Below are 25,225 nucleotides of genomic sequence, written 5' to 3' on the forward strand. Positions count from 1 at the left end.
AGTGGATCAGAATTCAGGTTTATTAATTTCACCAAATGTTTGGAAGATTACATCACAATATTATGTAGAGAACAGTATAGCACTTTCATGTCTATGTATCTTACATTGAAAACTTTACAGTCTGCTCTTTTCATTTGCCGTTTATATATATATATATATATATAAATGTATATATATTTATATATTCCCTAGCTTTAGGGAAGAAAAGTAGACATCCATAGTTGCGAAAGGAAGGAATGCTTCTCAAAAAATATTTAAATGCACTTTAAATAATTACATACATCCTTCTTTTTAAAAACAAAAAGGCATGGAGTAAACGATGAAGGACCCAGAGGTTCCAGTCTCTCTGTAGCTCCCCGACCCCCTGTGGAGGAACTCTGTGGAACACTGACGGGCTCGCCAACCGCCCGGAGCCGGTTGGTACACTGCGCGGTTGTTAATACGTGAGCTAACGTGAGGCAACACATGTGCAAAAAGAGTGGGGGGGAAAAAACAGCCGAGCGCCGCGTCACCTGACGGATTAGCAGAAGGATTTTACGAGCCGGCTGTAAATCTAAAAAGCGAGGAGGCGCCGACTCCTCGTCCTTCAGCGTGAGGCGTACGGGGGGGAATGCGTGGCGGAGGAGCAGGCGGCTTCCAGAGATCATCCAGAACGAAGGATCAGAATACAAATTAAATCAAGTGAGCGAAAATTAAATAAGTAAATTCTCATTGATGAAGAATCAGAAACAAGGCGGCGGCCACACGGAGCCGCGATGCATCTCTGATGTCGTTGAAGGAGACGGAAACACGAGAGGCTTAAAGTGACACCCAACTCTCTGGGAGAGCATCGACACCACAAGTCACAACATGTTGGGAGGAGATCACCACACTCACATCGAGGGGGGGGGGGGGGGGGCGACACTGATGACGTCATCGTTTTCCGACAGGCACAGGTGGCCGAGAGATTTTTTATTCGCAAAAGCCGCAAATGTAAAATTCATCAAATTCCCCGGTAGGCATCGTTCATTTTGATATATACTTTTTTCGTGTGAAGTATTTTAAGGAAAAGATAAATCGGGTACAATATTAATAAATTATTTGTCTTTTCTTGTCATTGCAAGTTGGGGGGGGGGGGGGGGGCAGAGAGCGCCGGTCACAGTTCATCCCCTAGAGGAAGTAGGGAGGAAGGACAGGGTGAAGACTTCTCTGCAACGCCACGATGCACCGAGGGGCTACAGTCTTCGTCGTCACCCTCAGTCATCGGTTCCAATCCCAAAATAGAGGGGGCGGATGCGCCGCCCGTTACCGGTTGTCCCGACGCCACACTCGTTCTAGGGCGTGGGCGGAGTCCGGGCCGCCGCCGTCGTCGTCCCCTCGGGCGCCGCGATGTGGAAGACGGAGCCGATGCGCAGGAAGAAGCGGCGGAGGACGGCCCGCAGCTCTGGGATCAGATCGAACTGCATCATCTCACACAGGTGGGGGTAGTAGCAGGAGGCGTGGGGCTTGAACTGGAGGCAGAGAGAGGGAACACGAGTTGGCGCCACGATGTCAACCGAGCAGTGAAACCGAAGGAGCTTCAGAGGCGGAGTCACAGAGGAGAACGTCACTTCGCCCAGAGCTGAATGATATATTTCTCAAATATATATATTCAGACAGACAGTATAGAGAATATATATATATATATATATTAAAACAAATATATATACACACACAAATATAAATATATTAAAATACAAATATATATTATATATATAAAAGTATAATGTATGTATACAAATAATATATATATAATAAATCTAAAAATATAATATAAATATATATACAAATAAAAAACTATATATATAAAAATCTAATGTATAAAAATATCATTTATAAATTAAATATATATATGTATATATATATATACACAAATGTATATATTTAGAAAATGTATACATGTATAAATTAATATATATATATATAAAAATACATATATATATAAAAATATTATTTTTTTACATTAAAGCATGTAAACATGTTCTAGTATAATCCCTGAATGCATGTTTATACCTGAACATCAGTGTCATGCCCCCTTTAATTCCTGCTAACAAAAGTATTTGCTAAAGATGTTTAAGAGTAATTTAAAGTATTATTTATGGGACAGAAAGGAGGCGCGGTTGTTCTGGGTTATGTCGGCCAATGGGTTCACAGCAGGGCGTTGACCACTGATGCATGTGATTGCATCTTTTAGCGGTAATCTCGCCAAATTAACCTAATTTGTGTCGTATGAGATCGTTTAACAACTTTCCCCAACAAACCCCTGCGTGCCTTGCACAAGGGCCTGGTGCCGGCTGTCCACTGTAAATCCGTCCTGTGGTAATGTTCTATTGATGCAACGGTTCCTCCTGCATGCCGGGCTGATGTCTCACAAACAAACCATTCATCTCAAATACCCTGGAGGGAAACCCTGAGTCACAGTGAATCACACTCTCACAGAGAGCGCATGATTCACAGGGGACAGTGTCCAACAACATGAACTCAACATGTAAATAGAACTGGGTTCCACCCCTTTCCTTTTTTTACCTAATGATCAACTTCTCACGGAGTCTTCCGTTTCTGATCGAGCTTCACATTTAAATCAGTCGGCCATATTTATGATCCAGAGCTCCATGAACCCTCCGGCCTCCATCAGCTACTAATGTTGAGCTGGAAGTACACTGTGTGTGTATGTATGTATGTGTGTGTGTGTGTGTCTCATAGAACATCTCTAAAGATATGACATCTCCCCCAAAGTGGCGGCGGTTGGCGGTAAACAACGACCGTGTTTCTAACGCCGCAGCTACACAGCTCACGCTAACGAGCTGAGGCTGTGATTGGCTCGCGGGGCCTCATTGCTGCGGCTCTAGCCCCGCCCCCGGATCTAAAAAAAACACTCAACACGAATATTTTGGCTTCACTCTTGTACAGTGCGAGATGGAAAAGTGTTGTCTGTATTCATACAGACTGTGTGTGTGTGTGTGCGCGCCTGCCTTGTCGTCAGCCAGCCGCAGCGTCCTGGTGAGCAGCAGCATCAGCAGGCTGTTCCACGCCTCGCGGTGGCTCTCTGAGGTCAGACTGATGAAGTAGGCCAGAGCTTCACTACACACCCTGAGAGAGACACACCCAACACACACACACACGATTATGACACACACAACACTGATGCATCTCCAACACAGAGTAGGAAGGACGCACATCTTGAATTAGAGCACCATAACCAGTCATTTAACGATGAACACCACACACACGTTCTTGTGATGTAACACACGAGTCCAGGTGGTTCGTCCTACACACACACACAGTATATGTGTGTCATTAGATCTCAGACAACAGCGTAGGGGTGTGTCCTCACAGCAGCAGGCGGGTCTGGATGTCGGGCCAGGAGGCCTGCAGCTGGAGGTCAGAGTACATCCTGAACAGGATCCGCAGGCTGCAGGCCAGGCTGCTGGTCTCCTGCTTCAGCAAGTTGGGCTTGGACTTCCCTTTGAAGCCTGAGGGCAACAAAGAGATCAACAACATACATACAGAGAGATCAACAACAAACACACAGAGAGATCAACAACATACATACAAAACAGAAGGCTTTGTGGTCATATGTTGGCATAACCCTCTCACCTCATTTAATTTCTGTGTATCGCTATTGTGTGTAATATGTATGTATGTATATATATATTCAAATGTATACACATTTATTTATATATAAATTAATCTATATTTATTTATATATGTATAATTTATACATATATATATTTGTTTATTTATATATATAAATAATATATATATATAAATATACAAATGTTTTCATATATAAAAATATTTACATTTATTTATACATATACATTCTATATATAAATATATACATTTAATTATATATAAATGAATATTTATATGTAAATAATATATATATAAAATGTAATATATACTCAGATATATATATATATTTGTTTATTTATATATAAATAATATATATACAAATTATATATATATATAAATAAATAATTTTAATATATAAATATATATACACATTTATATATATATATACACACACACATATATATATAAACACATATATATATATATATTTTAAAAAATCTCACCGCTTTAAAAAGTCTTTATTGAGATAGAAACCGAGACAGTGATTCAAGGTGATGAAGCGAGCCGTCCTCTCCGTTACCTGCCCTCCAGAGAGCCGTCCTCTGCTCGTTGTTGGAGTTGAAGTCCTTGGCGAAGGTGTGCGACTCCAGGAGGCAGTCGAGCAGCTTGAAGAGGTGTGCAGAGGTCATGTGCTTGTACATGCCTTGTTCCGAGCCCGCCTCGCCCCCCTCGGCCTCCGACTCCTCCAGAGCGCCTCGCTGACGGGGGGGGGGGGGGAACAGTTAGAGACGGCCTAACTACAGATGTAGACAATGTGAGACGGCACAGAGTTGTACACTCTCTCCAAACAGCAGCCGTTCTGACTTACCTGTGCAGCGGCCATGTTCTCCGCATCCTCCTTCTTGCTGGTTGCCGGGTAGAACACGATGTTGTCGATGGTCTGGATGAGTTCCAGCTGCACGACGCATTTAATGAGCAGCGCTGCAAAAAGCTTGTGGTCCGATACTCCTGGAGAACAAAAAGGTTGCAGAGACAGGACTTCAACAGTCAGCGACAAATATGTGATGCAACAGTGTGTGTGTGTGGCAACACATATATATTTATACACACAAATATAAATATAATATAAAATTAAATTATAATACAACTAAATATATATTTATAAAAATATAATATATATATTTAAAAAAATATATATATATATATATTTACATTAAAGCATGTAAACATGTTCTAGTATAATCCCTGAATCCATGTATGAACCTGAACAGTAGTATGACATGTCCCCTTTAATTCCTAAGTATTTGCTAAAGATGTTTCCAGTGTTATTTGAAGTATTTTTGTGTGTGTGTGTGTGTGTGTGTGCGCACTCACTCGCGTTGGACTTGCCCTTCCAGGTGTCGTCGCTGGACATCTGGCTGTGGCCCCTCTCAGACAGCGCTCGGTCGTAGCTGCTCTGGGACACGCTGTCGAAGTCGGCCTCCTGGAGACAAACAGCTCACAGGTCAGCGACCCCCCCTCTGTGTGAAGCCTCCGCCGTCATGGCTGTGAGGTTACAGGAGCGTGTGCATTCAGTTTCTTACTAAGTGCTTTCCGTCTGCCGTCTCCTCCTCCTGTCCGGCCGGTCTCCAAGTCAACAAACTGAAACGCAAACAGAGCGTGAGCTGCTGTGATAACTCGCACGGCGTCACAGGAGCACGACAACCGTTAACTGCACGAGCCTCGACCTCCACTGTTCGTTATTATCTGTACGCTAACACCGTCCAGACGTCTGGCGAGCATTTTGAGTGGTTCAGGACTCACACGTGAGGGCTGGTGTTCTGGAAGATCTCCAGCATGCAGGAGCAGGTGCTGTTCCAGACCTCGGGGCTGAACTTCTCCCCGTTCAGGATCACCAGGTTCTCCAGGCAGTTGGTCCCCGACCGAGCCAGCTGCTCGTTGTCTGCAGGGGAACAAAGAGCACGACTCCTGAGCAGCGTCTGAGGTCGGGCAGGTGCTGGTCAGAGTCCCGTGAGGCAGGACACGGTGTCTCTGTTCCCCTCGTGAGGTGTGGCCTCTCTGCCTGATGGGCGCGGCCGTGTTGCGTGGTGACCCCCACCTTGCCGGACGCACCACTGCAGCTGCGTGAAGATGTCCTCCAGCAGGATCTCGCTGAGCGGCTCGTAGAACTGCGTGAACACGTCACAGATGGCGTACAGGGCGTGGTTGCACGTCGTCGTCATCCACTCGGTTTTCTGGAGGCAAACGAGAGCCGAACGTGAGCGGACGGGAGTCTCACTGCTGCACATACAGTTTCCAAACCCCCCCCCCCCCCAAAAAAAAATAGATATCCTTCAGGTTTCGTCAGGACATGCACAACGTGGGGCGACCCGTGACCTCTGACCTCCGTCTGCTGCTCCGGGAGCTTCATGTTGTCGAAGATGCGGAAGACGATCCTGAAGAGGTCGTGCCACCAGTGCTTCTCGAAGGTGAGGCCGTAGCTCTTCATGATCTCGAACATGACCGTGAGCCCTCTGGAAGACAAGCGGGTCAGGGGTCAGGCTGGTTCTGGAGCGCGTCAGTAGAGAGGATTTACCCAAAAAGGACTACAAGGTAGCCCGTTTATTATTATTAAAACAAATAAAAAGTGGTCCTCATTAGTCACTCAGCCACACAAACATGTGGCCATGAGGTCCAGGTAGAAAACACCAAAGACTTTGAGTGATCTACATTTCTCGTCTCTTCTCATATTCCCACATGCATGTCAACACACAACGATGTAATAAACCAACAACAATAGAATCTACACGTTAACCTGCAGTCTGTACGCTCGGCTGTGTTTGATGTCAAGGTCCACAAAACAAATACGTTCCTTTAACTTTAGAGTGTTTTTTTATCCCGTCGTGTTTTAATTTTACGGCGCAACCCTTTGGTGTTAAATCCCAGGAACATTCCCAGCATCGGGGGTCGAGGTCTCGGAGGACCCTGTAGGTAACGGGTATCGCTCAAAGGGTCCAACATCATTGCGCAATCCGTTCCCCGACCTGGTGCGGACGTCCAGCTTGCAGCGGTTGATGATGCAGGAGAGCTCGAACAGGATGGGGAACCAGCCGCGCACCCACACCCGGTCCCCCGGGGCCACGTTCATGTCGTCGCTGGTGTACTCCCTCAGGGCCTGGAGGCACACAGGAAGCGGTGAGGAGGAACGTCACGCGGAGGCGACGCGCTTCCAGAGCTAAACGCCGTCGCGGCGACTCGTTCCCACCTGCGGCCGCTCGGAGACGTATTTGGCGCAGTGGCGTATGAGCCGGATGGCCTCCATGCTGGTGTCGGGGAACGCCGCGTTGCAGACGAACTCCGACAGACACTTCACCGCGTCCTGGAACGAGTCGATGGCGGCAGCAAAGTGCTCCTGGAAGGTGATCGCTGGGGGAGGAGAACAGAAGGATCTGATTGGTTCAGGAGACTCCGAGGAACAATCTGCACTCGGAACAGCTTTCTGACTCCCCTCGCGTCGATAGATGGTAATGCAACAATAATAATAACAATAAAACATACACATGTTGACCAATGGATTTACACGACTACTCCATGATTTCATGACTATTCAAAGACTTTAAGGACTTTTCCAGGACACATGTTTATAAAGATGGCCGCCCTGGGGGGCGTGGTACTCACTGACGATGTGGCCCGTGGTCTGGAAGGCCAGCTCCACGATGGCCTTGTCGTGGTCGGAGGCCGCCTGGTGGAACACGGAGAAGATGTTCTTCCACCCGGAGCGGATGTTGGCGGCCTGGGAGTTGACCATCTGAGCCACACACCTGATCACCATGTCCCTGATGGTGGGCGACCTGGGGGAGGGGGGGGCAGTGTTACTATGAATACCCACCCGTCCCTCCCTCGGCCACGCTGCAGCACGTCACCTGTTCTTCTTCATGATGTGCTCAAAGGGCCGGAGGAAGTCCTTCTGGAAGCGGAAGTTGGCCAGCTCTCCTTTCTCCAGGAACTTCATGGAGAGCTGCCGCAGCGAGTCCACGGCGAAGATGGCGACGTCCTCGTTGGGGTTGCAGCCCACCTGGAGGAGCACACGGTGCGAGTGAGGCTGACCACAATGAGCCGTAGGAAGACGGCATCCAATATAATTTGGGGTTTTGGGGCCTCTTGGGAGCAGCAGGCAGTAAAAACGTCGTTGATAGAACACGTTTACTCATGAGCCGTCATGTGTTGCTGGCTCTGTTGAATAATTACAGGCTGACAGATTTATAATGGCTTTAAATTTCCATTTCTGGATCCTTGTAGCTTTGGGTACAAACATCTAGCCCTCCGTATTTACGGTGACACGGCAAATGAAAAGCTAAACTTGAACTTGTTAAATCTGAGGACCGGACACGACGAAGAACATTAAAATAAATGACGACGTGGTGCAAACTCACAGCCTGTGTCGACATCATTAATTATTAAAAGCCTCCCGACGTCCCTGAAGCAGCAATAAATCAGCAAGTAATAAATCAGCAGGGGAAACACCAAAAGAACACGCTGTCGGCCCGCTTTGCCTTCCACACAGTAAAATATATATGTTTATTATTTTGTGTCACAAGAGGGCGGAGCCAAGGACACCCGAACGCTGCATTTTACGGCAACCAGAGGAGTCGCCCCCTGGTGGTCAGGAGAGAGAATGCAGCTTTACCACATGAAGCATAAGCTTGTATACAACCAGAGAAGCCGCCCCCTGGTGGTCAGGAGAGAGAATGCAGCTTTACCACATGAAGCATAGACTTCTATACAACCAGAGAAGCCGCCCCCTGGTGGTCAGGAGAGAGAATGCACCGACCTTGTTGAAGTGGTCTCCGATGACATGCCAGATCCGGGACCACTGCAGCCGGATGCGGTTCATGTTGTAGTACGAGATCTCCACAATCTTCTGCAGGCTGAACATGCGGGCCTGGTGGGTCGAGGCCAGCTCGTCCATGGACACGACGCACAGCCAGCGCACAAAGTCCACTGGAAACAATTAAAACAGCAACACGTCATGAATAATTTACAACAACAACAACAACACTGAGCACAACTCTCACCAATTGCATTTCCATCTAGTCTGGTGGAGCCAGTGAAGATCCTGCGAGTATAAAAGCAGCTTTAGTATTTGTACTGAAGAGACCTTCATTCATCAGACGGGCTGCGTGGAGATGCTTCTATGTATTAAAGACCCTTTACGGTCTCACCTGTCCACAGCTACCACCACACTCTGAGAGCTGGTCTCTCCTACCGACTCCTGGATGTGAGCCATCTGTCTCTTGTCCTGGCTTCCCACCAGGTTCCCTGCAACATCAAACATATTTAACAACAAGCTATATGTATATTATATATAAATATATATTTAAATATATTACACATAAATATATTATATATAAATATATAATATATATTATAAATATATAACATGTATTATAAATTATATATACACTACCATTCAAAAGTTTGGGATCACCCAGACAATTTCGTGTTTTCCATGAAAACTCACTTTTATTTATCAAATGAGTTGCAAAATGTATAGAAAATATAGTCAAGACATTGACAAGGTTAGAAATAATCATTTGTATTTGAAGTATTAATTTTTTTCTTCAAACTTTGCTTTCGTCAAAGAATGCTCCTTTTGCAGCAATACCAGCATTGCAGACCTTTGGCATTCTAGCTGTTAATTTGTTGAGGTAATCTGTTGAAATGTCACCCCACGCTTCCTGAAGCACCTCCACAAGTTGGATTGGCTTGATGGGCACTTCTTGAGGACCATACGGTCAAGCTGCTCCCACAACAGCTCAATGGGGTTGAGATCTGGTGACTGGCCACTCCATTACAGACAGCAAGCTGCCTGCTTCTTCCCTCAAGAGTTCTTGCACAATGTGGAGGTGTGCTTTGGGTCATTGTCCTGTTGGAGGAGGACATTGGCTCCAATCAAGCGCTGCCCACAGGGTATGGCATGGCGTTGCAAAATGGAGTGATAGCCTTCCTTATTTAAAATCCCTTTTACCTGCTACAAATCTCCCACTTTACCAGCACCAAAGCAGCCCCAGACCATCACATGACCTCCACCATGCTTGACAGATGGTGTCAGGCACTCTTCCAGCATCTTTTCACCTGTTCTGCGTCTCACAAATGTTCTTCTGTGTGATCCAAACACCTCAAACTTGGATTCATCTGTCCAGAACACCTTTTTCCAATCTTCCTCTGTCCAATGCCTGTGTTCTTTTGCCCATACCAATCTTTTCTTTTGATTGGCCAGTCTCAGATATGGCTTTTCTTTGCCACTCTGCCTAGAAGGCCAGCATCCCGGAGTCGCCTCTTCACTGTCGACGTTGACACTGGCGTTTTGGGTACCATTTAAAGAAGCTGCCAGTTGATGACCTGTGAGGCGCCTATTTCTCAAACTAGAGACTCTAATGTACTTGTCTTCTTGCTGAGTTGTGCACCGGGCCTCCCACTTCTCTTTCTGCTCTGGTTAGAGCCCGTTTGTGCTGTTCTCTGAAGGAGTAGTACACACCGCTGGAGGACATTTTCAGTTTCTTTGCAATTTCTGCATGGAATAGCCTTCATTTCTAAGAACAAGAATAGACTGGCGAGTTTCACATGAAACTTCTTTTTTTCTGGCCATTTTGAGAGTCTTATCGAACCCACAAATGTGATGCTCCAGATAATCAACTAGCTCAAAGGAAGGCCAGTTGTATAGCTTCTCTCATCAGCAAAACAGTTTTCAGCTGTGCTAACATAATTGCACAAGGGTTTTCAAGGGTTTTCTAATCATCCATTAGACTTCTAAGGCGATTAGCAAACACAATGTACCATCAGAACACTGGAGTGATCGTTGATGGAAATGGGCCTCTATACACCAATGGAGATATTTAATTAGAAACCAGACGTTTCCACCTAGAATAGTCATTTACCACATTAACAATGTATAGAGTGTATTTCTGATTGATTTAATGTTATTTTTCTGCCCCACATTGTCATGTGTTGCATTTGAGATGTTGAGAGGTCTAGAAGGCAATTGCCTTTTTTGGTTCTTAGATTTATCCCTCCTCTCTCACCGTAGTTAGTTCCCGTTTCACTTCCAACTGAAAGCACATCCTGCAGCTACGTTTCACCTTTACAGTTTGATAGCCTCTGAAGTTCTAAATCTGTAAGTATCTATGTATGCAACTTGTAAATATCTGCTATGTGTCATTACTGTTATAATATAATACTGTGCTGTAGCAGTGGACGCTAATTAGCGTCTAGCTAATCGCGATTAGCTAGATGCTAATCGCGATTAGCATTTGTCATGTCAGGATTATCTTGGACTCTTAAGTAGTCAGGATATTCATGTTGATGGATAGGGGTAATTTATGTCATGATGGCCTTGTGTTAATCATAATGTTGTTTATGCATATGTCTGTGGACAGTTTGTGAAGTTATGCTATGTTATGTCTCCACAGTTTTACAATATCAAAGATCAATACTAAAGACCCTAAAACTCAACTCTGGATTCATGAGTCTTCATTTTATGGATCTGCTGTTAGCTATCTGCGAAGCTAACCTAAAGAAGTAAGAGCAGAATAGTTATCTTCATTGAAAAAAACAATGCTTTTCTTTGAAAAATAAGGACATTTCTAAGTGATCCCAAACTTTTGAACGGTAGTGTATATATAAAAATTATATATATATATATAAATTACATATCCAAATCATATACATAAATTATATACATATATAAATATATATTATATAAATATATATATATATGAATGATTCAGGGTTATGGGGTTGCATTGTGAATACGAGTCATGTGTGTGTGTGTGTGTGTGTGTGTGTGTGTGTGTGAGAGTGTGTGTGTGAGTGTGTGTTTGTGTGCATCTCACCGAGGCCCAGGGGCATGAACTCCTCCGTGCCGGAGGGGAGGCCCCGGATGCCGGCCTCCTTGTCCCGGACCACCCCCGAGATGTAGCGCGTCTTCACCCCGGTGCCGATCAGCTGGGCGAGCTCCAGCTGGCTGATGCACCTCAAGATCTGGAACAGAGACACACACAAGTCACCTCTGGCGTGTGTTTTATTAATCTGAGAATAGCTTTGATCTTGCGAGTCATGATGACAAATATCTCAAATAATCAGTTTCACATTCTCTATTATTTTGAGATAGTGTGCTCCAGCCTTTGAAATGGTCATTAAAACCTCTCCACAACTGTTTAAACTAAATAAAGTGAACATACGCGTCGCTCTGCTGTTGTTTGTATCTCTAATAAGCGTCATCTTCTTCTCTCTCTGCGCCCCTGCTGCTCACCTCGTGCCAGGAGTTGCCCAGGTAGTTCCCGTCGGTGTGGGCCACGGTGATCAGCGTCTTGATGGTGTCGATGTTCTTCTGCTTCATCTCCGTGATGCTGGAGCTCGCCGTCAGCAGCGTGAAGCGGGCCAACGCCTGGACGTACGCGTCTCGCTCCAACTACGGGCGGGAAGGCCAGGTTACTGAAGAACGGCGAGCCCACAATATGAAACGGCGACTGGCGGGTCGTGCGACCCGGCCGGGGGAGAAGACGGCGGCGCGTGAAGAGGAGGCAGACCTGCATGCTGAAGATGCTGGCGATCCTGATGGCACAGCGGATGCCCTCCAGGCACAGGGACGCCACCTCGGGGTCGTCGCAGTCCTGCAGCCCCACGCTGAACGCCGCCAGCAGGGGGGTCCACGCCAGCTACGGACGCACGCAGATTATGGGATGGCGTACATCGTCCGACACGTCCGCGTATCGTGCGTCGCTCTAACCCCCGGCCGTACCTTGAACATGGGCCTGACGTGATCCAGGTGCGTGGCGCTGAAGAACGGCGCCTGGGCGTGGCTGACGGCCTCCATCAGAGCTTTGGCGGTCTTCGCCATCTGCTCCATCTCCACGTTGTACAGCAGGCGCCGCTGCTTCTCACTGGCGACACCTGGGAGGAGGAGGAGGAGCACTGTCAGAGGCAGAGAGTCACTTCTCCCGGCGGGAGGAGGGAGGCGAGGAGGACTCACTCTGCTTGGTGGACTTGGGCGTGAGCGAGAACTCTTTGCTCTCCTTCATGGCGATCTTCTTGCCAGCGATCTCGTCGTAGATGGAGGACAGGTACTCCTCGGGCAGGTCCTTGCTGTCGTTGATGCCGCGGTTCATCTTGATGTACTGCTCCTTCGTCATCTTGTTCTTCACCTGCGGGAGCGGGGAGCGAGAGAAGGAGCCATGTTTTTAGACTAGAATATTTCTATCGATATCAACATAAATACACATAACGAGGCTCGTTACGCTGGTCTCTCTCTCTGGTCATGGAAAACCTGGAGAAGTCCTGGAAATCCATCGGTTGACATTTCTGTGTTCTCTTGCTCTCTCTCTTGCTCGCTCTCACTTTTCCCAGACTTTAAATTTCAGATGCAAATTTCTCTTCTCAAAGTCCAGACTTAAGAGTGTTATGAACTACTGTAGTGTCCTTTTGTTTTTCACTCCAGAAATATACTTTGTGGTCATCCATTTTTTTCTGTCTAATGTAAATTGTTTCAATTTGTTTATGTGTTTGTTGTTGTAATACTACTTTCGGCCACAAGAGGCAGAAGTGCACCGCAGCCTCTTCTGCTCATGAAGCATTTATGTAGTCTTCTTTCTCTATAAATTATTCGTGCACTGGTAACACACATGTTGTGTAGTGATGTAACATCACCAACATGATGTTAGTTATTTTATCCTTAGAACTAAAAAGGGAACTTAGAAAGATCTTTTTAACCCGCTAATTAATCCCACACGTGGCCTTCAGAGCGTCTAAAATACATTTCACAACGTTGATATTTTTAACGCCACTGCTTTTCTTCTAATTAAACCGTGTAAAGCGCGGGTGTGCTCTGGTGTAAACAACAACAAACACTATGTGCATCGTAAATAAAGACGAGACGCCGCACACGCGGTAACCGCGGAGACACCCCGGCGGTCTCACCTGAGGGCTGTGCAGATCCGTGGTGAGCATGATGATGGAGTACGCCAGCACGTAGGCCGTGTCGGCGCTGGCAAACAGGGTCTGGCTACACGGTGGACACAGCGACGGTTAGCAGATTGTTTTCCGACCAATGAGAAGCCCAGAAGTCCCCCCGGCCCTCGGCTGCTTACCCCTGGTTGCACTCCAGGTATCGGGCAGCAAACTTCTCCATCAGCCGGTCGATCTTCTGGGCCTCGCCGGGCAGCCGGAAGCCTTCCAGGAACACCCGGAGCGCCGAGACAAAGTCCCGGCCGCAGAAGTCCAGCTGGTCCACGTAGCAGTACATCACCTCGATGTTGAACTTGATGTTCTCGCCCAGGAACTCGCCCACCTGAGTCTGTGGATGCGGGGAGGGGCTTGAAAAAGAGCTTTGTGGCCAGTGTTGCGTCATTTAAACGAGTGTGACGCCTCACCGTGTCCAGGCGCTCCTCCTGGTGGAGGAACTGGGCGATGTCCTCGGCAGCAGCTCCCAGCATGCCCTGGTCCTGCAGGTACTGGATACCTCGCTTCGGCTTCTTGTTGAACCTGGAGGGGGAGAGAGGGGGAGAGAGACAGGGAGGAGAGAGAGAGAGAGAGAGAGAGAGAGAGAGAGAGAGAGACAGAGAGGGAGAGAGAGAGACAGAGAGGGAGAGGGAGGGAGAGAGACAGAGAGAGAGACAGAGAGCAGTAATCAGTGTTCATCTTCTGGAAGCAGGAACCAAAAGGTGAACATATTCTCTATTCATGGCGTGTAAACAGGGTTCATCCACATGTGGACCGATGGCTTTCCAGGACTTCTCCAGGTTCCATGAGCCCTGTGGAGACAGAAAGGGGCTCACAGTTGGATGCCGTGCTCGATGATGTCCTTCTGCTGCTTGATGACCTCGTACTGCTCGGGGTGGCCGGCCTGCGACGGCGCCATGCTGGAGGAGACGGTGGAGTCCAGAGAGCTGACGCTGTCTCTGCGCCCGGCCGGCGGCTCGGGGAGCTTCAGCTCGGCGCCGTCGGACGGATGCTCCTGGCCTGCGGATCACACGCCTCCGGGGTCAGACTCCTCCCCTCACGCGTGCACGGTTGTAGGGTTTCATACGGCAGCCACTCACCGAGGTTGGCTTGAAGGTTTGGGTTGACGTACATGTCTTTGCTCCACTCCACCATGCACTTGAGGATCGACACGAGACACTCCAAACCCTTCTTACGCAGACTCAGCTCCTGTGGAGGTCAGAGAATATGACGTGATAAACATGACGTGATAAAGATGTGATAAACATGACGTGATAAACATGACGAGATAAACATGACGTGATAAACATGACGTGATAAAGATGTGATAAACATGACGAGATAAACATGACGTGATAAAGATGTGATAAACATGACGAGATAAACATGACGTGATAAACATGACGTGATAAAGATGTGATAAACATGACGTGATAAAGATGTGATAAACATGACGTGATAAACATGACGTGATAAAGATGTGATAAACATGACGTGATAAAGATGTGATAAACATGACGTGATAAACATGACGTGATAAAGATGTGATAAACATGACGTGATAAAGATGACGTGATAAACATGACGTGCTAAAGATGTGATAAACATGACGTGATAAAGATGACGTGATAAACATGACGAGATAAAGATGTGATAAACATGACGTGATAAACATGACGAGATAAACATGACGTGATAAAGATGTGATAAAGATGACGTGATAAACATGACGTGATAAACATGACAAGATAAACATGACGTGATAAACATGACGAGATAAACATGACGTGATAAAGATGTGATAAACATGACGTGATAAACATGACGTGATAAAGATGTGATAAACATGACGAGATAAACATGACGTGATAAAGATGTGATAAACATGACGTGATAAACATGACGTGATAAAGATGTGATAAACATGACGTGATAAACATGACGAGATAAACATGACGTGATAAAGATGTGATAAACATGACGTGATAAAGATGTGATAAACATGACGTGATAGACATGACGTGATAAATATGATGTGATAAACATGACGTGATAAACATGACGTGATAAAGATGTGATAAACATGACGTGATAAACATGACGTGATAAACATGACGTGATAAATATGACGTGATAAATATGACGTGATAAACATGACGTGATAAAGATGTGATAAACATGACGTGATAAACATGACGTGATAAAGATGTGATAAACATGACGTGATAAACATGACGAGATAAAGATGTGATAAACATGACGTGATAAACATGACGTGATAAACATGTGATAAACATGACGAGATAAACATGACGTGATAAACATGACGTGATAAACATGACGTGATAAAGATGATACGACCTGCATAGAAACTTATATAAAGTGCATAAAAATACAACCGTGCATCAAGAGGCTCAGATTGGTCATTTTTCAAAATAAAACATCTCTCCGACCTCGATAATCAATAAAAACACGTTTTATTTATTCTTTCTGTGTGGCCCGGTGGTTGGGGACCAGTGAAATAAATATATAAATATAAAATCTGAATGTGACCCTGACCCCCCGTCTTTAATGAGAAGCTGTGGACCACTCGCCCCGCAGCGAGCCCCTCCCGACGTACCTGCAGCGGCGTCATGCCGAGCTCCTGGCCGCTGCGGCCCTGAGCGATCTTCGACAGGTCGCTGATGAGGCGCTCGAAGATGTTGGCCGCGTTCAAGTCACAGTCGTAGTTCACGAAGATGTCGACCACGCACTGAGCGTCTGGAGAGGAGGAGGAGGGGGGGGGGGGACGTTTCGGATACAGCAGGGCGATAACGCACAGAGTAAACACAATAATCAAATACCGCAATGGGATATTGTGTTGACCTTTGGGGGGAAAGGTCACGTTCAAGCACAAGGTCACAGAGAGATGAAATGCTCATCTTGTTCCGCGTTGTCAAGACAACTGGGGTGCAGCTCTCCCATAAAGTATGGACAACTGTCGAGCACTCATGCACAACCGAACACATACGTTCCCCATCAGTGATGCAGCAGAAGACGCTCGTCTTAAATGCTGAGTCGTGTCTAAATGAAGCAGTCAGTAAGTGTGTGTGTGTGTGTCTAATTTCTTGGTCTACCTGCACAGATGCGCGTCAGTGTCTGGATGACCATCCACTTGTGCTCGAAGGAGCTGGACGAGGTCTCCAGGATGGTGAGAAAAATCTCCCGGAAAAACACCTGCGGTAAAAAAAAAGATGGCGGCGAGATGGAGGTCAGATGGAGGTCAGAGTGACTCATCAAACGAGCTGCAGCCGGTAACTCGGACTCTGAGGCCGTACCTCGATCTGCATCTTCAGGTGGACCTTGAAGTGGGAGAGCAACGTGAGGAAGATGGCCAGCGAGAGCTCGAAGACCTCCGGCACGGAGGAGACGCCGTTCTTGGACAGCGCCACGCACAGGTACTGCTTGATGGCGTTCACGAACATCTCGTGAGTCCGGAACACCGGGCCGGCGCCCTGAAGCACGGAGAGCAGCAGCTGCAGGGACACGATCTTGGACCGCAGCTCATGGGACCTGAGGAAGAGGAGGAGGAGGAAGAGAGGGAAGAAGAAGAAAAGTAAGAAGAGGCAACAGGAGGAAGAGGCAAAAAGAAGAAGAGACAAGAAGAAGAAAAAGAAAGAGGCAGAAGAAGAAGCAGAAGCAGAAGAGGCAGAAGAATGTCAATATAAATAGGAATAAACAAAGACCCTGAGGGGAACACACTCAGTGTTGCTAAATGTTCCTGAACGTGGATTCATTCCAGAACCCTCTGATGTATTCATGTGGGTCAGACGGGCCCGTTACTGCGTCCACAGGACTCTAACGTTACCGTAACCTGAGACAGGCCAGTTCACCTGTGGGGAAGGGGGCGGAGCCAAAGGCTTCTACCTTTGTTTTGGACGGTTTCCAGAGCACACGCGTTGGCAATTTCGTATGCGATGGAACGAGGAACTTAACACACATGTATCTTCATGGTGCGATGTAACGACTAGATGTGGCCTTCTGAGATGACGTGTAGGAGGAGTGGTGCGTCTAGTCGGAGGTGGAATGAAGCGCTCACTTGGGGTCCGGCGGGCCCTCGGCCAGAGGCTTCATGGAGAGCTTGCACAGCGAGCGGAACACCAGGAAGGCGTCTTTCTGCAGGATGTGGGAGAAGCGGGTGGCGCCGTGCGGCCCCTGCAGCGCCTCGGCATCCTGAGACCGGAGGAGACACGGCGTCTTACTTCTGTTACGCTGACACGGCATAAAGTCACTCGGACCACAAAGGAACCGGACATTCTGCTCGCACTACGATTCTCAAGAGTTGGACTCTTGGAACTTGATGGAGGTTTTCCAGATGTTCCCAGAGGACCAGAAGATTAAGAATCTGACCAGGAGGGTAAATGTGACCTACATTCCTCCTGTAGTCACTGAACTAGACAGTCTATATATATATAAATATTTATATATATATATATATAAATAAATATCTATTTATTTTTATATATATTTCTCTCTCTCTCTATATATAAATATATATATGTATATCTATTTATATATATATCTCTATATATATATAAATACATAAGTATATCAATAAATATATGTATATCTATTTATATATATATATATATAAATACATAAGTATATAAATAAATATATGTATATCTATTTATATATATCTATATATAAATATATATAAATAAATATCTATCTATCTATCTATATATATAACAAATGTTTACAACTTAAAAGAACAACATTCTCGCAAACTTGATTAAATTCCCTTTAGAGTGAAGTGTTGGTGCATCCACACATTGAGGATGAACAACATTAGTAGGATTATGAAACACTTTGATGGAAGTGCAATACACATGTCCAAATTAACATATACGATCTATTGCGTCGTTAAACCTCAATAACACTTTAATGTTTCATGCATTTCTCTGACGTGACTAATTGAGAACAACGAGCCAGTGAACGCCTCCTGAGTGCTGCAGGCCGCACGTTGGCCTCGGTCCCGGTTCGACCCCGACGGCAGCTCACCAGCATGTCCGTGGAGGAAACTGAGGCGCGGTCCTCGATGATGCCGTTCATCTGCTGACCCTCTGTTCGGACTGCGGGGGGCGCCACTTCCGTCTCATCCAGAGGGGGGGCTGGGTGCTCGCCTCCTGGAGGAGAAGCCACAGTACAAGTACAGGACATGTTCCTGGCTGTGTGTGTGTGTGTGTGTGTGTGTGTCAACACGCATCAGCACAAACGAGACAGGAGACACAAGCGAGCGGTGTGAACTAGTTCTGAGTTCAGGTTCTGACCCGTCTCCCTGGGGTCTCCCTCCACGGCGCCGGGCATCGCCGCCTCGGGGGGATCCGGGTTGCTGCCCGGTCGGTCCACTTCCTCCGCTTCTGTAGGAGGCGTCTCCACACCATCTTCAAACACTGAATCTGATGTCATTAAAGAAAAGAGGATGAAGATCAAAGAAGGATGATTACCGTCAGCTGAGGAAACACTAAGAGAGGTTTTGACCCGTACCTCTGGAGGGCGTGATCTGTTCTTCTTCTCCTCCGTTCAGCGGAGCGCTGCCGCCCTCAGGATCTCCGTTTATTGGCGGTGTGTCTGGCGCTCGGTCCCGACCCCGGTCCAGGTCCAGGTCCTGGTTCACATCGGGGGCTGGCGGCAGGGGCGAGGAGCCGGCGGCGGCCTCGACGATGGTGAGGTCCGGAGTGCTGACCGCCGGGGACGGCGAGCCCCGGGGCTCCGGGGTCGGCGAGCCCCGGGGCCCCGGGGTCGGCGTCCTGTCACACCGCAGGGAGCCGGACCTCCGAGCGCCCGGCACCGGGGACGGGTTCTGCTGGGGCAGACTGAGCCGGTCCTTCTCCTGCTCCTGAGCCTCCAGCGCCTGTGAGCACCGTCGACAAATTAGAAAGACGGAATACGGTGAGGCGCATTTGGAAAAAGTTAAATATTACACGGATTATTCCTGAGAGTCTGACCGGATGACCCAAATAAAAACACTAAACAGTGGTGAGCCTCCCACAGGGTTCATCGACATGGGGACCAATAAGTTATTTTCAACACTTTAAACCAAATGTCCATGACCTAACGCTGAGAAATCTCTGTGTTTAAATGAAAAAGTGATAAAATGTCATATTTAAACTACAATGAATAAAACCTTAAATTACTCAAATGAATGAGAGACAATAGTTTAAATAAAATAATAAACATCTGTCTTTTCAGTTAAGGTGCGTTCACTCGCAGCACGGAAAGAGAGTATGCTGGATTATATTTAGAGCATCATTCTTTTGAAAGCATTAATTAATTAGTAATTATTTAAAACTCAGCGTAAATTTCCATATGGATATAAAACATCTCCATGACCTTTCCAAAACTTTGGGATTTTTTTAAAGGACTTTTCCAGGTCTGGAAATAACCATTTACAAATTCCAGGACTTTACCCGGTGTTCCCTGCCCTGCTGCGACCCCACTTAGAAGCGTAAAGCCAGCCCCCCGAGGCGAACAGCACTGACCGCCTGGTTCTCCATGCGCGTGAAGATGACGTTGAGCATCTGCGTGAGCGTGGCCTTGGCCGTGGTCTGGTTGATGAGGTTGCGGCTGGCCAGGTAGATGTTGTAGCAGGTCCTGACGGTGAGGAGCACCGTGCCCTCGTGGATCTCGATGTGAGGCGAGGTCACCGCCGTCAGCAGCGCCTGGGGCGGGGCGGGAAGTCAAGGAGCTACCGGGCAGGAAGTCTCCACTTCCCAAAGAAGTGCAGTTATCGTACTGCTGCTGCTAATCTCAAAAAGATGAGAACACATGAGATATATATATAACTCCAAACCCACTGCTGTGACATCCAGGTGACTGCTACACAAACATGTGGATTATCGGCCGTAAATCTTCTGTCAACAGCGATAAAACAAAGTGATCTCGCAGCGGAGAGACTTCGCCCCCGAGCCAAACAACCACAGTGTGTGTTTAATTCAGGAAAAGAGGAAACTTCAACAGGCGGCGGTTATGAATCACACCTAGAGTGCAAATACGAGGGAAGTTGTCAAAACTAAATAGCCAGGACATGTTAGAAAAGGAGGTAAAAGTGAGCTCCAGTTGGGGTTTATTATTGTCAATGGCACACATCCAAACATGTCAACGCTAGATAGTGAGAGCAATGCCAGTGTGAGCCCTGCTCTTAAAGGGACAGGGACCATTAAATAGAAAATATGCAGCTTTTCTGCACTTTACATTCACAAGTGAAAGACATCCGTGGTTAGATTATATTTTGCATTCTAGGAATCAAGAATTAAATCATGGGTTTGAGTGTCCGACAGTTTCAACGTTTCGTGCTATCTCTGCGCCACAGAGTGTCTGGTTCCTCCCGGCGGCGCGAGGCCCAAAGGCCTCCAGGCGGGCCTACCTTGATGATCTGCAGCTGGACGCCCTCGTCGGTCTGCGGGCCCTGGAAGCAGTTGCAGACGGTCTCCATCAGCCGGTCGATGAGCCTCTTGCCCGGCGTCCTGCTGTCCGGGGCGTTGCCCGTGATGTGGCCGTACGCGATCAGCTTCTATCGGGGAGGAACCGTGCGCGGGTCAGAAGGACGGGGCAACTCCCGGAGTCGGTCGGTGGTCTGGTAGTTTATGGTTCGTCTCAGTGAGTGTGCGAGACGATCATTGAAGGATTAATGTGATTAGAAAAGAGTTTCAGGAACAATGAAGGAGCAGCCGGAGATATTCTGACTTTAAAAGTCAAGGATGGGTCCAGTCCCAAAATGCTGGATGCTACATGTCCCACATTGCAGCTATAATAATATTAACAATAATAAACTGGATATGCTATAGCTTCAGTTTATTATCCAAGTGTGTGTGTGCCTGCCTTCAATAATTACTTTCCATTACAGCACTCGTGTAGCTACTACAGAAAGCTACCAGGGAATTAAAGGATGGTTTGTGTGCGTGTGTGTGTGTGTGCATGTTTGTGTGTGAAATGTCAAGCCATTGTTCCAGGTGAATGTCAGGTGTGTGAAACAGGTGGAACAAGATTTCACCACTTTGCTCACCTGCATAAGATGGGTAAATACCCAGCGGTGAGAAGGCGAAGCAGAAGATGCCGAGCTTATTAAACTGTATTTGTGCGTGTGTGTGTGTCAGTGAATACCAACCTGCAGACAGTCCAACGAGGTGCTAACTATCCGGGGGGACTTTGACTGACAGGCCAACTCAAAGGGCAGCACATATTTGTCCGCCTCGATGTAGTTGGCTCTGGGTGGGACCACCGTTCCATCCCTGGAGGGAGGAGAGCAAACAGCCGTCAACTACCACTGAGACTTGGAATGGAGACGTGGAGAACAGAGAAACAGACATCTTACTGGATATCTATATTTTCGTTTAAATAACCGTGTGCCTGCAGCAGACATGTATATAGTACCTATAGAAAGGTTCAGGGAAGACCTCACAATATATAAACAGATACATCCCAAACTAACTGCTGTGCATTCATTCACTGTGTGTGCATACTTACTTTTGTTTCTCGAGCTCTCCCTTGATTTCATCTGTGTGGAGAGACACGGGAGATTAAATGTTACTGGAGGGTGAATTTTGACCCTGTGAGCTCACATCAGAGTGACATCATTTGACTGGAGATCTGGGGGGGGGGGGGGGGGGGCACTGGACTCAGCTACCCAGCGGCGGTGCACGTTCAGCCAAATCGACTTCACAAAACTATGTGGTGGCTGAACTCGAGCGGAAATCCTCTTGAGCAACGAACACAGGAGGCGAACGCACGACTAGTCATTTCATTAAAATGTCATGAAAATGTGTCGGCTCAGTTCCTCTCTCAAGAGCATCGACGCTGGAGCTGAAATGTAGAACGGCGTAATGCCTGGATAAGCTCTCGTGTTTCACCGGAGGGGGAAAAAAAATACAATAAAACAGCCATTAAGAACTAATCTCTCCGGCCCCGGGGTGCAGGTTTAGTCTCGGTGGCAACAGGCCGGCAATCCACCGAGCAACAACTACGATAACACAAGAGCATAAGAGGAGAGTCACACACACACACACACACACACACACACACACACGCACACACACGAGCGGCTGGCAGACCGACCTCTCTGGTAGTCCTGCACTCAACCAGACCATCATAATAATGAAGTAGAACTTCCGGTTTTGAACCTATTTCAGAATGACCTGCATTGAGATGCAGAGAGGGGCACTGTGCAACAACAACATGACTAATATATACGAATAACTTGATTGTGCACTTAGTACAATAAGTTACTTTTAGAGCCAAGATATTGCTCAACATGACAAGGTGGCTGCACACAGATGGGCCTGAGCTGAAATACATAAACAACAATATCACTAACGATGAGGCACGAGCCTGGTGCACGTGTGCATGTGTGTGTGTGTGTAACACTATCCGCTGTTGTGTCGAATGGAAACGGGCGTCACGGGATCCTGGAGTCGGGTGTCATCCCGGGTGTCTCGCTGGGTGACAGCGCTACGTACAACACGGGGATTGGTCTGTTGAGCTAGCCGAGCTAGCCGCGGCGAGCTAACGGAACCAAGGCTATCAGTTAGCTCGCCCGGCGACGTTGACAGCAACGGCGGCGGCGCGAGGACATTCATGTGAGCCACGTAGAGACAACAATAAGATGAAGGCGCGACGCCGCACGCGCACACCGCTGTCTCGCGAGCGCCGAGCTAGCCGAGACGAGCTAACGAAAATAAGGCTATCCGTTAGCTCGCTCGCGCGCCCGGCCGTTGACAGCAACGGCCGGGCGCGCGAGGACATTCATGTGAGCGTCATTGAAATAACAATAAGATGACGGAGCGACACCGCTGTGTCGCGCGCGCCGACGGTTGGTTAGCTAAACCGACGACGGAGGCCAGCTGGACGCTAGCTAGCTAGCCAGGAGACCTTATAGCTGCTTCCGTCTCTCAAACACGACCGAGACCGGACAGCGGGACACACGTTAACCCCACCGGGCTCACAAAACACACACAACTACACATTAAAACAACTTACCGAGCGCCACCTGGCAGGCTTTACGCAGCTGGCTGTTCTGGCTCCTCTTCACCTCCTTATCCGAGAGGATTTTCTCCAGCGCCCGAGACAGAAACATGCTCTTGGTTCTGCTGTTTTCTGCCTTGGAGTGCTGCTGGTATGGGGGTGGCGGCCGGCGGTGCTGCTGCTGCATCTCTCGGTGTCGGTACCGCTCCTCTTCTCAGGCCGTCATCCTCGGCCTGGCCCTCGGCGGGTGAGCAGGTGACAAGGGAAGCTAACGAAAAGCCAGGCTAGCGGTGTCACTCAACTCCCGAGTCGCTACCTCAGCGCCGCCATGCTGGTTACACGTCACGTCACGTCACGTGACACCCAGCTGTCTGGGGTTTTTTGACAACAGCACCCGGGGTCGCTAACCTCCCGAATGGGGTCAAATAGTACTGGTAGCTAACGCACGGGACCGTAAACTACACATAAAGCAGACTTTGTTCAAATCCATCTGGTTAAATGATTCGTAGAGGAGCTCTGACCGTTACGCGCGTTGGAGCCACAGTTCGCAGTCTTTGCACCGCTGTAGCAAAACAAGCGCTCCCGGTGAAGAGCTGCTGTTCCCGAAACGTCCTGCAGGGGGCACTAAAACACCAAAAAGATACAGGAGCAACTCCTGAGGAACAGCTTCAGGGACATCACTGTTATTTATTTGATTAGTATTCAAATATAGGGTTAGGGTTAGGGTTAACCCTAACTCTCTACCTCGCCATCAGACACTTTCGTTTCCTGCTGGAGGGTCGACACTTCACTGCCTTTGTCGACCACAAGCCGCTGGTGTTCGCCATGGCCAAAGTGGCCGAGCCGTGGTCCGCCCGCCAGCAACGTCATCTGTCCTACATTTCCGAGTTCACCACGGATTTACAGCACGTGGCCGGTAAGGACAACCAGGTGGCGGACTGCCTGTCACGGGCGGTGGCAGGGGCAGTCCAGCTTGGTTTGGATTACAGCCACATGGCAGCGGACCAGACCACAGACCCAGACGTGCACATCCTGAAGACCTCGACTACAGGTCTGAAAATAGAGGATGCGGTTTTTGGAGAAACCGGCACCACGCTCATGTGTGACGTCTCCACAGGCAGTCCTCGGCCGATCGTTCCCACGGGGTGGAGACGACGCGTTTTTGATGCCATCCACGGTCTCTCCCACCCCGGTTCGAAAGCGTCACATTGGCTGGTGGCGGCGAAGTTTGTTTGGCGCGGCCTCAAAAAGGACATAAGAGACTGGGCTACCACTTGCCTTGAGTGCCAACGGGCCAAAATACATCGCCACACTAAAGCCCCGCTCGAGTTGTTCCCGGTGCCAGAGAGGCGTTTTGACCATGTTAACGTGGATCTGGTTGGCCCTCTGCCCTCCTCTCAGGGTTTCACCTACCTGTTGACCATGGTTGACAGGACCACCCGTTGGCCTGAGGCTGTGCCACTGACATCGTTGGCATCTGTCGAGATGACACGGGCATTTATCGGCACCTGGGTTGCCCGTTTCGGCACCCCTTCCGACATATCCTCTGACCGGGGCGCGCAGTTCACGTCTGAGCTGTGGAACGCGGTGGCCCAGAGCCTCGGAGCCAAACTCCACCGCACGACCGCATACCACCCGCAGGCTAACGGACTCT

The 25,225-nt window shown here is 48.0% G+C and overlaps 1 protein-coding gene across 3 annotated transcripts; it reads right to left on the bottom strand.

Annotated features, from left to right (window-relative positions):
• Position 1: 1 nt before the first annotated feature.
• On the bottom strand, positions 2 to 24,081 carry arfgef2 (ADP-ribosylation factor guanine nucleotide-exchange factor 2 (brefeldin A-inhibited)). 3 transcript variants are annotated; one of them, XM_056421945.1, is made up of 39 exons: positions 23,587 to 24,072; positions 22,078 to 22,108; positions 21,719 to 21,842; positions 20,978 to 21,124; positions 20,094 to 20,273; positions 19,099 to 19,465; positions 18,882 to 19,010; positions 18,613 to 18,779; positions 17,648 to 17,781; positions 16,887 to 17,121; positions 16,686 to 16,785; positions 16,190 to 16,329; positions 14,670 to 14,778; positions 14,406 to 14,589; positions 14,001 to 14,112; positions 13,719 to 13,924; positions 13,549 to 13,633; positions 12,605 to 12,776; positions 12,374 to 12,525; positions 12,162 to 12,290; positions 11,885 to 12,043; positions 11,466 to 11,613; positions 8,796 to 8,892; positions 8,649 to 8,689; positions 8,405 to 8,574; positions 7,497 to 7,648; positions 7,252 to 7,424; positions 6,839 to 6,999; positions 6,618 to 6,748; positions 5,978 to 6,107; positions 5,693 to 5,828; positions 5,398 to 5,536; positions 5,178 to 5,235; positions 4,969 to 5,077; positions 4,463 to 4,602; positions 4,175 to 4,352; positions 3,353 to 3,491; positions 2,991 to 3,108; positions 2 to 1,490 (listed from the first exon to the last, which is right to left on the bottom strand). In XM_056421945.1, the coding sequence occupies exons 1-39, from the start codon at positions 23,756 to 23,758 to the stop codon at positions 1,314 to 1,316; spliced, it is 5,631 nt and encodes a 1,876-aa protein (XP_056277920.1). In that variant the 5' UTR covers positions 23,759 to 24,072; the 3' UTR covers positions 2 to 1,313. The 3 variants fall into 3 exon arrangements, with proteins under 3 accessions (XP_056277920.1, XP_056277918.1, XP_056277919.1); XM_056421943.1 differs by having other exon boundaries at positions 18,613 to 18,737; positions 23,587 to 24,071; XM_056421944.1 differs by lacking the exons at positions 2 to 1,490; positions 2,991 to 3,108 and having other exon boundaries at positions 3,403 to 3,491; positions 4,098 to 4,352; positions 18,613 to 18,737; positions 23,587 to 24,081.
• Positions 24,082 to 25,225: the final 1,144 nt, after the last annotated feature.

The sequence above is a fragment of the Pseudoliparis swirei genome, chromosome 9 (assembly GCF_029220125.1).
Source record: "Pseudoliparis swirei isolate HS2019 ecotype Mariana Trench chromosome 9, NWPU_hadal_v1, whole genome shotgun sequence".
Lineage (NCBI taxonomy): Eukaryota > Metazoa > Chordata > Actinopteri > Perciformes > Liparidae > Pseudoliparis > Pseudoliparis swirei.

Coding starts and splice junctions, on each gene's coding strand:
- arfgef2 (XM_056421945.1), bottom strand. CDS start 23,758: ATGCAGCAGCAGCACCGCCGGCCGCCACCCCCATACCAGCAGCACTCC. Junction 12,291..12,373: donor ACGTCAGGCCCATGTTCAAG/GTACGGCCGGGG, acceptor GTGCGTCCGTAG/CTGGCGTGGACCCCCCTGCT. Junction 8,893..11,465: donor GTTCATGCCCCTGGGCCTCG/GTGAGATGCACA, acceptor TTGATGTTGCAG/GGAACCTGGTGGGAAGCCAG.